The 14,943-nt window shown below is 38.3% G+C and overlaps 1 protein-coding gene across 9 annotated transcripts in view; it reads right to left on the bottom strand.

Moving 5' to 3' along the window:
• Positions 1–14,943, bottom strand: part of LOC107069288 (protein trachealess) — an 84,416-nt gene that overhangs the window by 61,707 nt on the left and 7,766 nt on the right. For 5 of the 9 annotated variants that reach the window (XM_015326469.2, XM_015326468.2, XM_015326471.2 and 2 more), the window contains exons 2-3: positions 8,705–8,737; positions 3,141–3,188 (exon numbers count right to left, since the gene is read on the bottom strand). In XM_015326469.2, the coding sequence (XP_015181955.1) occupies positions 3,141–3,188; positions 8,705–8,737 (81 nt within the window). The remainder of the gene's footprint in view (positions 1–3,140; positions 3,189–8,704; positions 8,738–14,943) is intronic. The other 4 variants (XM_015326472.2, XM_015326473.2, XM_089176223.1 and 1 more) reach the window with 1 other exon arrangement.

Raw genomic sequence — 14,943 nt, 5'->3', positions numbered from 1 at the left:
GTTACGCTGTAAGCGTAGGCGTACAGTTAGAAAAGAAGAAAGTACATGATACACGGATCATGATGATGATGATGATGATGATGATGATGATGATCGGACTACCATCAACTGATTCGTCACAGACACTGAGAAAGCGTAGAAAACGATTGTAAATAACAAAAAGTATTGAAAAAGAGACAGAAGAAGAGAGTCGACACAATATTCCCGTTTCTAGATCCTTTTTAATCATCTTTAAGTTTTATTTAATAAATAATTGTTCTATTTAAATAATTATGCAATTGTAAATAAATTCACGCATTTCTAAGTTTATAATTAAATGATTTGCATTGACACGAAACTCCTCGTTTCTCTGATCACTTCTGTTAGACCCACTTTAAGTTTCATTGCATTTAAACTCACTTTAGGTTTCATTTTTTCATTTTCTTTAAGTTTCATTCAATAAATAATTGTTCTATTTAAATAATTATGCAATTGTAAATAAATTCATGCAATTCTAAGTTCATAATTAAATGATTTGCATTGACACGAAACTCCTCGTTTCTCTGATCACTTCTGTTAGACCCACTTTAGGTTTCATTGCATTTAAACTCACTTTAGGTTTCATTTTTTCATTTTCTTTAAGTTTCATTCAATAAATAATCTGTTCTATTTAAATTATATATAATAAAAAAAAAACTCACTTCTTTATATTTTTTTTAGAACAATTAACATAGATACATAGCAAAATATTGATAGATTGTATTTGTGAGAATGACGAATTAGAGAAATGATTACAGATGTGTACCTATAGTTTAAATAAAATAATATACATTGTGTGTATAAACACCTTCTTTTAAATTTTTCTTTTAAACTTGCTGAGATTCTTCTCGAACAGAGTTTACTTTTCTCGTTTCTCGTCTCTTTGACCGTTAGCAACGTGTGCTGGTCGTGCTGAAGAAGGCTCATGGCAAAGAAGGGGGAACACCCTTCTCGCAGGACTATTAATATTAATGCGTTCCTTCCTTCTCTTTCGTATTGTATCTATGTATGTATATATGTGTGTGTGTTCAATCTTGTGAATTCGTGAGTTTTAAATGTCAACTCGTGTGATGAGGTTTTACTTTTCAGAAAAGACTTCCGATAGTTCCAAGGTGTTGATAGGTGTCAATTCATAATCGAATTCAATTTGAACAATTTAGATTCCAGACAAGTAGCAGATTGATTCATTCATTTCAAATCATATCAATTAGTATGAAATAATTCATTGCATTATTTTGTAAATGAAACATATGTTTCAACAAAATTGTCAAGTGGATTTAACAGAAGTCATCGGTGAAACGAGTGTTTCGTGTCAATGTGCAAATCGTTAATTTAATTATATATATATACATAATTAATGCAGGGTGCATTTAGAGAAAGATGAAGTGTAAAAGATGACATCTAATTATCTTATTTAATAAACAAACCACCCAACATTGAAACGTACGTTGCATTTCTGAAAATGATTGACAATTAGTCCAGTGTTTTGATTACAATTGCAAATACATTGGAATGTTTATTATAAAATGTTTTTTTTTTTTTTTTTAAATTTGTAAAATCGATTAATGCAGTTTTCCATTCATTATCTCCTACCAACTTATTTCTTTAGAATATTCTCTCTTTCGAAAAAAAAAAAAAAACAAGAAATGATCTCGACGGTTGTTGATCATCGTCGTTCTTAACGAGCGTCGTAGTCGCGCGAGACATGTATGTATCTACAAGGCGGCATCTCTTCTCAGCGGGGGAAACAAAGAACTTGACTTATTCTTCTGACAAGAGGAGGCTAAAAAGTAAAGCGAAAAGATACGGAGAGAAAGATACACACAACAGAACTAACAACAACAGCTTTAACAGTATTCGTCCCAATGGTTTCAACAGATTCAAACTTACTTGAAAACTGAGACCTCTTGGTGAATCATTTTTTTATATTTTTTGTAAGACAAATATATATATTTTTTTTTTTAAATATTGTTAGAGAATTTCATAAACTATTTGTTGAAAATCTTAAACAAATTTATTTGTAATTTATTTTTAATTTATTATTAAATTATAACACACATCATATGACAAGTGCGGGGCATTTACTTGGCATTTATGTTAACATTATTTTTAATATTTTTTATTCAACAAATATATTTTTTTTTTCTTAAGAAATTTTTATTTAATTTCATAAACTATTTGTTTAAAATCCTAAAAAAAATTTATTTAAAATTTATTTTTAATTTATTAATAAATTACAATACACATATGTTAAGTGTGTACTTCGTGTACTTCATCTTCAAAATTATTTTTATATTTTACATTGAACAAATAAAAAAAAACAAAAATTTATTAAAAATTTGAACCAAACAAAAATTCAATAACAAAATACAAAATTATTATAAATAAAATATGATCTTTCTTATACAATTTTCCAAGTGTTAAAAAAACAAAATAAAAAAAAAGGGGGGGGGGGGGGAAATAAATAAAAAAGAAAGGCAGAATTTAGAAAAAAAAAAAAAAAAACCGTACCGTGTGGTTTCGAATGATGGTAGTGTTGGTGGTTGGGATAAAATAAAAGCGAGTTAGGCGAAAGGTCGAAATCTCTCTCTCTCTCCCTCTCTCTCTCTCTCTTTCTCTCTCGGGAAGCTTGACCTCGGCCGGTAATAAGAATAAATGTGATTCTATTACGAGTTCAATTGTTACGGCGGCGGATATAGGCCGATTTCGATGGAGGACGACGAGGGACTGATCATCCGCACCGATAACGTAAAAACACCCTCTACCCTCCCTCCACATCCTCCCCAACATCTTCCCCCACTTCCTCAGACGTTTTTACCTGCCACCTTTTTCTTCAGACTCATTTTTTTTCTCAATCCAACAGTTTTCTCAATCCTACCCCCCCAAAAATCGTCTTGTGCTGACAAAAGTTTGAACAAAAATTAAAAAAAAAAACCCCAAACATACTCACACACCCACACACACATATACACTTAAAAGATAAATCTTAAGAATGTAAATAAAAAAACAAAGACACACACACAAAAATGTAGTTCACGTTTGTATGCAATTGATGATGATCAAACTTGATTGATTGGCATAATTGATCGTTTTACGAATCAGGATTCACTGAATGTACTCACCGTGCGTTGACGGAAGTAGGATTCCCGACGTCGTCCAGGGACGGTTTCCTAGAATGAAACCACGAATGAAATTCGTTATTGATCGTCTGCAATTGCATTGCTGCACGTTGTTGTTGTTGCTGTTGTTTATACGCGATGCACAAGTTTGAAGTTTGCCACGTTCCCCTAATTGTTTCTATGTCCATAATTAATTCCTACCCTCTCCTACTCCCTCTCTCTTTCACTCTTTAAAAATAATTTACAAAAAAAAAAGAAAAACAAATGAGACACAATTTAACAAAAATTAATTAACAATTTGTTCACAATTTGCACAGAAATGTTTCTTTTTTTCTCTCACAATTATCAAAACAAAACACACACTCGTTTGATTTCATATTGCAATTAACAAATACAAATACAAAATGATTGAAACTTATGATAAAAAGGATTCTTTTCGTTAGTATGAAAACTGTCAACAAAACGGACTAGCGTACACACTGGCATGTGCAACGTAAGTGTCGTCATCGTACGAAGAAGAGAAGGCGCGTGTCGGCCTCGTGGCTCGGTTCGAACCTTCTTCCACCCTTTTGTGAATTGTTCCCCTCCTCTTTTCCCTCTTTAGCCCCACTATTCGGACGAATTGACGTTGCGCGCGCCCCTTTTCGAAACTCAGCCTCCTTACTCGTGTGTCGTCGTAGTCCGACTCGTGTTCAACCATAATCCCAACCCCTAAAACCACGCTAGGCCATTTCCTATGACGAGTATCCACGAGAATCATCAAAACTTAAACTAAAGTCTTCAAAAATCATCTTTTAGGTTAGTTTTTCTTACGACTAATATTATCACTAACTTACTTACTTCAATTCGTGAAGAAGAAGAAGAAGAAGAAGAAGAAGAAGGAAGAAAAGGAAAAGCATTCAGTCTTCATTTAACTTCGAACGCGAGTCCCGCGACGGCAATAAAATTCCCTACCCACCAAACCCAACACCACCACCTAACAGAATCACCAACATCAAGAACCCAACAGAACCACCAACACTTCTATCAACGTATTATCTTGATCTGTTTATGTATACGCACCCAGGACCATGTCCCTGATTTTCTGTACCAACTCTAACACCCACCCTAAAAACTGTAGGCTTGACTTTAGTCAAAGGGGATCATCGATTAAAACCCAATGGGATTATACCCTCTGATTTTGTAGTGGAAAAAGATCAAGTCTGTAGAAACTTGCTTGTATTCCATTTTGAACTCCTACAAAGAAAAAAAGAGAGAGAGAGAGAGGTTCATGGTAATCGATGGGAACCCATGTGACTAATGATTATCGATTACCAGTCAGACGATTTACCAAGACATCGATGAGATTCATTAAACTATGTCCTTAATGAACGTTTTATAAACTTGATTATTAAAAAGAGAAAGATAAACGAGACAACGAGTGAGAGAAAGAGAGAGAGAGAGAGAGAGAGATAAAAAATAGAAGAAAAAAAAGGGGAAGAGAAAGAGAAAGAAAAAGACTTTTCCAACGAGAGAAAAAGTGAATCGTAGCCCGGTTACACGAGATCTTATATTACCTTAACGGGCAACTAGCCAGACCGGTAAGCATCTATGTGCCTATACTCCTGTGATTCTCGTCTAAAGTCAAACTCACTTGGAGTATACTGCTTTTACAAACGATACTTCTTATGGTTGGGCTAGCTATTACTATGACAGCACGATGACACTCATCGTCACTCGAGTGACTTCTCCTTCAATGTGAATCTAAATCGATACTCGAGACTCTCACAGGATAAATCAACTTTCCTAAATCATTTGGAATGTTGTTAGAAGTGTTTTACAAAATACCAACTTAAATTCCCTATGACAAAATTCTAATCGCGTTAAATACAGAAAAAGAGAAAGAGACTGATGTTTCTGAAGTTATTTTTTTTTTTGTTACTTTTTCTTCTTGGGTTCATTTTTGTTTTTTTTTTTTGTTTTTTTTTTTGGTTTCGTTACTTTTACGTGTGAACTTTTGTAAGAGGTAACAAAAAGTTACAAAAGAGGTGTGGGACCGTTTGAAAGAGGATCCTCCGATAGGGTTTGTTAAGAGAACCTTCTCTCTCTTTCTCTTTCTCTCTCTCTTTTTTCTTGAAGATGGAATCTCCGTGTCGGAAGGAACTTCTCGGTCGATTCGTTACGCGTTTTCAACACCTCGATAACTGAACTGAACGAAAGAAGATCGTTTGGAAATGGACAAAAGATCTTGGTAAACGAGTATACGAGTATTTCCACAATTACGTCATTCAACACAAGTATAGGATTTTAACACATAGAAAATTCGAATAAACGAATAGAACATGATTCTATAAAGCGACTCTAATAAATTCGACTTGAAAGGACAGTGACTTAGGACACCCATTTATCTCATATTCTAATCACCTTTCTACAAAAAAAAAAAAAAAAAAACGGGAGCTAATCCGAACATAGGAGAATTCTATCTACATATGTGTGTGTGTGTGTGTATGTGGTTTTTTTTGTTCATAAAAAATTAATGTCCATCATTAGGACACTTATTAATAATCTTTCAGTTACTTTGAAACAAAATATAAGAAACTAAAAATTCAAATGTAAAAGTTACGAATTAGTTTGGATTTTAAGAAGAAGGAATTATCCATCAACGAGTCAGGATGGAAGAAAATTTCCAAGAGTTCGTTCCAATAGCTACAACTATCTCTCTCTCTCTCTCTCTGTTCTTCAAGGAGTGAACTGAAAGAACCGGAATGTAGATGGCAGAGAGTAAAGGGAGGCGGTTTGGCACATTTTTTGGATCGGGGAATGTCGGTGTAAGCTATTAGAGGGAGAGCAACCTTCTTACGTGGAATCGTTAACCTCGACGGTAGCCAGAGACCGAGCGGTAAAAGATGTTGCGGACGAGGTCTGAATTAATGAATGAACGGATGTTAAGCTATCGGAACTCGATGCTTTTCCAAGAGGAGGAGGAGGTGGAGGAGGAGGAGGATTGTTAGAGATCGTCCAACGTAGGCGAATAGAAGAAACGCAACGTACGGGGAACTTGCTGCGAAAATATCCATTAGGGATGGAACGGGGTAAGGAGGAGCTGGAGGAGGAGGAGGAGGAGGAGGAGGAGGAGGAGGAGGAGGAGGAGGAGGAGGAGGAGGAGAAGGGGGGTTAGAATTGGCTCCTTTTATGGACGTTAAACTCATTCCGTAGGTAGAAGATCTTCTCTTGGTGTACGGATGGAGAATGGTAAATGTTTAGATGGTTGTACTGTTGTAGTTTGGATCGCATTAGAGACCAATGAAAAAGAGAAAGAGAAAGAGAGAGAGAGAGAGAGAGAGTTGCTACCGGTGGTCATCGACGGGGGGTTCCCCATTCAACCGGTGGCTCGTCTCTCGCCCACTCATTCGTTCATTCATACGCGCTGCACGCGATTTGAATCGATAAGTAAAGCTTGCTTGAGACAACCCAACAGCCGTAGGAGGATCACTCGAGAGAGAGAGAGAAAGAGAGAAAGGACACGTGCTACGAGTCCTTTCATCCTAGGAGTAGGGGTTTCTGAAGCAGGTGAAACAATAACAAACCTAGAGATGGATTTTGTTAAAATAAAGGTGCCGCGAGTTAGGAACAAGAGTTGGATGAATAAAAAGGTGGTGGTGGTGGTGGTGGTTGAGGAAGAACACTGAGAAGAGAGAGAGGGATTTAGAATATAAGGTAAAAGGAGAATAAGAAAGAACGACGCCCGGCAAGGATAATCGGTAAGAAGAGTTCCAAAGAGAAGTGGTAGTAGAAGAGGCGACCGGTCGTAGTCGTCGGCTGCTGCCGGACAAGCGGACGGAAAAGACAGACAGGACTGGAGACCGCTCATTACGAGCGGCGCATGCGCGAGGAATGCGACGACTCTTTCTTTCTTTCTCTCTTTCTCTCTCTCTCTCTCTCTCTCTCTCTCTCTCTCTCTCTCACTCACTGGTTCTTTTTTTCTTCCTTTCTTTCTCTTTCTACTCGATACAATAAATATAGGATCGGGATCGGCGTGCCTCCTCCTCCTCCTCCTCCTCTTCTGTTGCTGCTTTCGATGAGAGGGAGAGAAAAGACCCAGCTGGAACGACTTCAAAGTAAGCCTGAACCGATGAACGAACGAACGAATCACGACCGACAACAATGCCCACCGTAGTAACGACATCCAGTTAAATCCGAGGGCCCGCAAAAAATACGCGAGCGACCTTCTTTAAGAGTCAACTTCTCTTCCACAATCATTCCCTTCCTCTCTTCCTCTCTCTCTCTCTCTCTCTCTCTCTCTCTCCCTTTCTTTTTTATCTTTTTCCATCCCTTGGTATCAAACTACATCGATGTAATAACCAGTCCCCAGATCGTTATGCAGTTCAGGGTAGGTGATAACTATAAAACGATTATTAATTATCTTCATCTACCTTCTGATCAAACCCCCTACCTCTCAAACATCATTCCACTCGTTCCTTTTTTTATATCGTCTTTCTTGAAAACACTTGCTGCATCAAACCTTCATGTACTTTCTAATGTTCATAATAAAAGTTTGGATTCATTAAATGAAATACAGAAGATGTGAAGGTACTCACTGATCATCATTGATACAAAAATGTGAACAAGACAATTGAACAACTGAACAAATGAACTTCTCACACACATTTTCTCTAAGTTTGGGTTTAGTTTGCAATTCAGAAGGTTCTGTGATTTCTGATCATCATTGATGAGACCTTCTCAATACAAAAATGTAAACAAGACAATTGAACTAACGAACAAACCCTACCCCTGCTGTGTTAATCACACACATTTTCTCTAAGTTTGGGTTTAGTTTTGAATTCATCAAGAAGTTTAGTGGATGAATCCAATCGAGAGATTCAAAACGACTCGACTTACTTCCATTTGGTCACCATTTCTCTTTTATACAGAAAGAGAGAGAGAGAAAGAGAGAAAAATACTTGATTTATATCCGTAAAAAAGAAGTTGAGTCGAAGTCCTCGGACTTTGGTTGTTGTTGCTTTCGCTCATTGCTCGCCACGAACGAGCGCGTCGCTGTACTCACTTTGAACAATGGAATTGCGTCGCAACGTCAATCTCCCTGTATCAATCACCTCACGAGCACCCGTGTGTGCTCTTTTATATCCCTACTAGCTGCTGCTGCTGCTGCTTCTGCTTCTGCTTCTGTTGCTGTTGTTACCTTCCTTTGACTCCCATTCCTTTTCGAGTCCCTCTCTCTCTCTCTCTTTTTCCTTTCCTTCTATCGACGTGCGTGTCTCGGAATAAAACGAAATTCAATCCGCAAGCTTTCTCTCTCACTCTCACTTAGACCACGTTTTCTGATACACACATATACATACATACAAACAAACAAACAAACAAACAAATCCTCCTTTCGTCACGAATATTTATCAATAAGAACGATGATGATAATAAACTGGCACGTGAATTAACTTGAGCTTAAGAACAAAAAAAGAAACGGAGAAGCTGTCTGTTGATCTACTTTCTTTCTAGTTTCTCATTTTTGTTGTTTTTTTTTTTTTTGGGTTGGAAAGCATAACGAAAAGCGACCGTACCGGTGCTCTTACCTGTCAGTCCAACACAGCGCATCCTCTCGGTACCTGCAAATCAAACAAAACAGTTCCGATAGTTAAATCCTCATTAACTTAATGATTAATTTGTAAATGTTATTAAAAATATGATTAACATTGTTTCAGATTATCCTCAACACTCTGGGACGACTCCCATTCTGCAGACTAGCGTACAAAAAAAAAGAAAGAAAGAAAACCCACTCCCCCTCCTAAAAGAAAACTAAGCCGTGAGGCTAAAACGCGTGTCGCAGCTTACAGGAAAAAGCTTTTATATGAAAGTTCAGCTATGAATAAGATCGCCGCAGTAAATCGTAGGCGAAGGTAATCTCGCGGTTGAGTGGTGCCCTTCTTCTCTCTCTTCCACCCCCTCCTCTTCCCCTTCACCATAATCAAGTCCCCCTTTTTATTCTTTTTTTACTTAGCTCACGAAACTACAATTCCCCAAAATCAAACTGGACGCAGATAAAAAATGAAAGATCACTAACAGCTAACCAGAACTCCTATCATTTAAAATTGAAAGATGAAAAGATGGATGAGATATAAAGCAAAAATAGAAATAGGGGGTTGTTCTAAACAAAAAGATGAATCAGAAGGTGTGAGTAGAAGGCGTTATTCTCAACAAGGAGAACTGTCAACGAGACATGATTTAAAGCCAAATATTACGACAAAGAGGACATTCCAGAACGGATCTCCCTTCTTCAACATCGGGTCCACCCCTCTCATCCCTTTCGAGTTCTCGAGTCTCGAACTCGTGGAGATATGTCGGGCAGACTTTATTACCAGAAGCCAACCCCTGGAACATTGATTTAATGCGGGAGTAATTGGGCGACCGGACGTCTCTATGACCGACGCAACCTTCTACCGTTAATGTCATTTAGCCCTTCCACGTAGTCTTCCTTAGTACTAACCACCATGCAAGTCTTCTGCCACCAACCCCACCTTAACGCACACCACCCAACAAACGAACGTGAGAAAGCCGAACGGTTGCTTTATTGCACCCTTTATTGCTTTTCCAGTTTTACCTTAGGTTAGGGATAGGGGTTGGGTGTTTCAGATGATCATTCTTTTTCTCTCTATGCGAATTATCGCGCTTATTAAACTCCAACATTCCATGAGAGTTATCGAATTTCTCTTTTTCTTCTTGTTCGTGAGTATTTTAAGAAAGAACGCGGAAGAAATGATCCACTTTCGAAGTTTTGGGTGTTGCCCTCTTGCGTGCAGTAAATTAGAGGCTTTAACGCGGGAGAATCAACAGAACGAATTTGCACCTAATACCTTCTCATTTTTCACCGAATACCGACCTAACAACACAGCACAGCTAACAACAAACACGATCGAAAATGAGAATATTTTTGGAAAGTGGGAAGTACGCTACTGCTGCTGGGCGTCATGTGCCTTTAAAGTCTTCATGGGGATGAGGATGGGAATAGGAATAAGAGGGATGGGGGTGTGTTGGGAGGACCACAAACGTGGCCTCTACAAGCAGTCATAATACGCGATCACCGAGGGCAACTTCAAATCCACACACATGGTGCGATCACGTTCTTCGACTCCGATCTTCCACACCCCTTTTCAACCCCCTCCCACATAACATCTCTCTCTCTCTCTCTTCAATTCTCATCCATGATGCCGTGTAAACTTTAACTTTGGATACACCGGCTGCAGGAAATGTCTATCCCGTCTACGGACTGTTTCTCTCGATCAGAGGGGAAGTGTGGGGTAGGGTGTACCGGGGTGTAGGAGAAGAATGAGAAGGGTGGGGTTAGGTAACGTAATGACTAAGCGATGTGTCGGCATAACAAGTGCCGCTTACAGCCTCCCGTGAAAATGTTGAAACAACCACCACCCCTAGTAGTAGTGACTTATGTCCCTTTTACCACCCCCTCTTACTTATTTCCTTTCAATTCTTCTTTATTGAAATTCGCGAACTAACGGCAAGTTCTTGACGATGAAGGGGAGATATCGTTGAAATTGAAACGGTGATGCGACTATGAGAAAGTCATGCAAGAAGGAGAAACAGAAAGAAAAGAATTGAGAATGGAAAAAAGGTTTAGACCTTTCTCCAGGTCAGTGCACCCTTCTTCTTCTTCATCTTCTTCAGCTTTGGCCGTTTTGGTATAGGCAGCTATATGCAGTCACCTTTCATGCCGCACGATTCGATTCTCCCGCGTTCCAATGGAGACAGGGGAAAGAGATAGAGTAAGAAAGAAAAATAAAATGAGAGAAAGAGAAAGAGAAAGAGAGAGAGAGACATAGCTGGCGCATTATCACATACGTTAACTTTTTCTACCTCTATTGGCCCGGAGCGAGAGACCGAAAAACGACTGATTAATCGAACCAACACGGGGAACATTCTTGCCTCTGTGGTATAACACAAGGGGAACCAGTAGCACGTATAACAATCTCTCTCTCTCTCTCTCACTCTCTCTTTCTCGTTCTTTCTTGCTTTCTTTCAATGTTCCTTCGAACTGAGCAACACACCACACCCTGCTACCGCATTCGCGCGGATGTCGGGAGAAGAGACACGAGCCGAGTTGAGAAAAAGTCTCTGCCAATACCATCGGGCCTGGCTGGCCTGAGCGCGAGTTCCACCCGAGTTGGGTTCGACGAAAACCGGAATGCGTTTCTTAGCCCAACCACGGCCACGGAGATATGTTCTGAAGTTACAATTAACGCTGTACAATAGCTCGACGTGCCGTTCTGTGCGGGAGGAGGAGGAAGAGGAGGAGGAGAAGAAGGGTGGTACAGAATCAAAGGGTGTAAAAAAAGCTTCCACGAACGTTCGTTCTCTCGTTGATCCCTATTAGGGAACTATCGTTACTTCTTTTCCCCCTTCCTAACCTCCTTCCCCCACTTCAACCACTCCTTTTCTTCTTCCCCTCACCGTCAACAGGATAATCGTACCGACAAGGATCGAATGATCCTCTATTCGATTTTTCGGATCGATGCTTTCTCACTGAGATTTCAATGTTTTTCTTTTTTTTTTCTTCTTTTTTTACGTTTTGTAGATGAAAGAACAGGAAATTTTCGAATTCGTTTGAACGTCGTATGAAGAAAAGCAATCCGTGTCTCCATTAAGATTTAATTATATACGTGACGTAGGTGTTATTCGATTAACGTCACGCACATGACCTTTCGTTCTATCTCACTCTTTCTTTAAATCGTGAGATTCCTTCTCTCGTGGACTTAGTTGAATTCTTCCGTGTAACATACATACATCTACATTTATAACATAGGTTCATACATGAAACGGTTAGACGCGATTTACCATCTTTAATAACTTCCCTTGGATCCGTCCTAATTAACTTAATAACCATCCTCGGAGATTTCGTCGCGGTGAAGCTGACTCCAAGTCATTATTAAAACGTCTCAGCGTGTTTTGCAGATAAAAAGGACGATAGGTTGGTTGGTTGGTTGGTTGGTAGGTTGGTTGGTTGGTTGATTGGTTGATAGGTAACTACATACATACAATATCCCAAGAAAGATATAAACAAAAAGAACATTTAGAAAAGTTGTTGATAATCGAGTACACCTAACAAAGTTAACAAAAAACTAACCCCAATAAATTGGAAACTTCTTGAAACTGTAAACAGTGTCGTTATTTTATTCAAAGTTTTAGTTTACATATGAGAATAACTTGAAATCTTTGAAATAAAACTTTGAATTCACGCGTACAGTGTGTTATTGTTATTGTTGTTGTTGTTGTTGTTGTTGATGACGATAGTGGTGTTAGTATTTAAAGTTAATAGTAGTTGTAAGGAAAAACACGAGATTTCAATTAAAGAGACAAGCTTAGTAATGAGGCATCCTTCGATTTATTGGTTCGAGTAGGCCGGCGCCTAAATGTCTGCGTGCTACCTTATTCAGTTTCCACTGAGAAGAGAACTCCTTTTCTATCTCTGTCTTTCTCCCACCAAAGTAAAAGACGATGCAGAAAGAAAGCTGGGGACTCTTTAAGCAAAAGGGAAGGTGGGTGGGGGGAGCCCTACTGCTACTGAGAGACTGCTACTGCTACTACTGCTACTGCTACTTCTGTTTGTGTTGGTGCTGGGTGCCAGAAGGCAACTCTTGTCCTTCGTCCTGGCTAGCTGTCGTCGATCCCGTCGAGCACGCGCGTGTTAATATATGGATTCTCCTTGTGAACGCGCGTGTGCCTACTTCCCCCCTAACACCCCCTCTCTCTCTTACCATCCAACCATTTATTTCTTCTTACGATATGTGCACTCAACTTGGACTCTCTCTCATTTGCATCGTAGAATCCAAGTCCAACGTTTAACAGTCTCAACTCCTCCTCCTCCTCCTCCTCCTCCCTTTTGCTTACTTTTTTTTCCCAAACTTCGATCTTTATTATCCCTCCAATGGAAAACGAGACCTCCGATAACACTTTTCCCTCGCATCTTGTTCTTTTTCTTTTAATGGGGGAGGAGGAGGGGGAGGGAAACATTAGCACGCACCTAACTAAATTGCTGTTACAAAAATACATTCGTAAATCAATGAGTTTTTTTCTTGTTTTTTGTTTTGTTTTCAATCGAGTTTAATTACACGAGGGAGGGAAACATTCCGTGTGTCTATTTTCTCAATTTTAATCAAACACCGATATTCCCTCTTCTTCTTTATTTTATCCTCATCATTCACGGATATAAATATCGATGTGGAAAATTCCTTTTTTTTCTTTTTTTTTCTTTTTTTTTTCGAAGACTACTAAAGATAAACCAAAAGAGAAAAGATAAAAAAAAAAAAAAAAGAAAATTCGACTACTCACACGCACTCGTTAAATTCATACACACATAGAGGATGATAACCTTCAGGCTACGAATATTTTGTTCGTATTATCTCGTTCTTTCTTTTCTTCCTTCGTCATTCCACCATGTATCGTATAATTTTTATCGAATCTTAAATACGATCTCGGAATACGTCGGAAATCATGGAAGAAGGCTTATCATTATTTCTTGCATGAAAAATGATCGGTTTTCTCGTTCACTTGCTCACTCACTCGATTAACGTTTTGGCAATCCATGAAGAAGAACGTTACGATTAGTCTGTAAGCGATGTCGACCACGATAACGCGTCGATGGTAATAAAATTGAAGATGAAGAAGAACAAGAAAGATGATAAAAAAAAAAAACAACAACAACAACAACAACAAAAAAGGTAAGAAGGATTCTTAGCAACTTGAAACGAAAGAAAGATGAGGACGGATGAGAATGAAGATGAAGAGAAGGAGTATGTGCAGGGGGAGTATGATGAGGGGGATGGGGATGGGGAGGAGGGGGGGAGAGGAGGGGGGAGAAGAACACTGCCCGCTGAGAGACACGATGGATTTCATTTCTCTAAACGCACTGAGAGTACGATGGTGTACGCCTGTATGGGATGCTTTTTCTTATAGGAACGAGTGCCTTCGTGTTCCCCGAAGGGTTGATAATTCGTCGATTAAATTGAAAATGGCGGAGCTAATTGTGCCGCGGCTGTATTATTCATTGGATCTCCGACGGAGAGAGAACCCGTAAGCGTGAGCTGTAACATCCGAATGTAACTTACGAGTGCTATGAGAAAGTCACGTAAAAGGTACTCGCACGCTGATTCATCATCTCCCTTTCTTTCAACGAGTCTTTTGCAATGTTACTTCAAAATATCCTAAACTTTGTTTTTAAATGATCTGATTTTATTCTAAAGTAGGCACGTATTTTGATTTTGTTAGAAGATTTATTCATTTTAATTTAATAGAAAGTTTGAATATCATGAAGAATGTTAAGATTCACATGCACCTTTTTTTTTGATGAATGTTCGAAATTTATTAATAAAATTTAATTGAAATATTTAATCTTTCAGGGAAATATTAATTATAAGTTGACAAGCAAACCTAGTGATTTTTATTGAAAAATATTTTATGATTAATAAGAAAAATGTTCATTTAAAGATTCACATGCACCTTCTTGGTGAGTATCCGAAATTTATTAATAAAACTTAACTCAAATATTGAATCTTTCACGGAAATATTTATTTTAGGTTAGGCAAGAAAACCCTAGTCATTTTTATTTATGAACATTTAATGATTAGAAAAATGGTAATTCAAATAGAAACAATAAAAGTACTGTGAACTCAAGTTGAGTAATAAAACTGGTTACGCTGATTCATCATAATCATCGTCACACTGAATAATCCTATTGAATTAATGTGAATGAATTTTCCTCAAATATCATCAACAACAATTTCTTTTCAAATTCAACACTACATAA

This window comes from Polistes dominula, unplaced genomic scaffold, assembly GCF_049000335.1.
Source record: "Polistes dominula isolate Pdom_NZ unplaced genomic scaffold, Pdom_raw_medaka contig_21, whole genome shotgun sequence".
Taxonomy (NCBI): domain Eukaryota; kingdom Metazoa; phylum Arthropoda; class Insecta; order Hymenoptera; family Vespidae; genus Polistes; species Polistes dominula.
The sequence above is the reverse complement of the archived record's forward strand: the minus strand, read 5'-3'. Positions and strand labels throughout refer to the sequence as shown.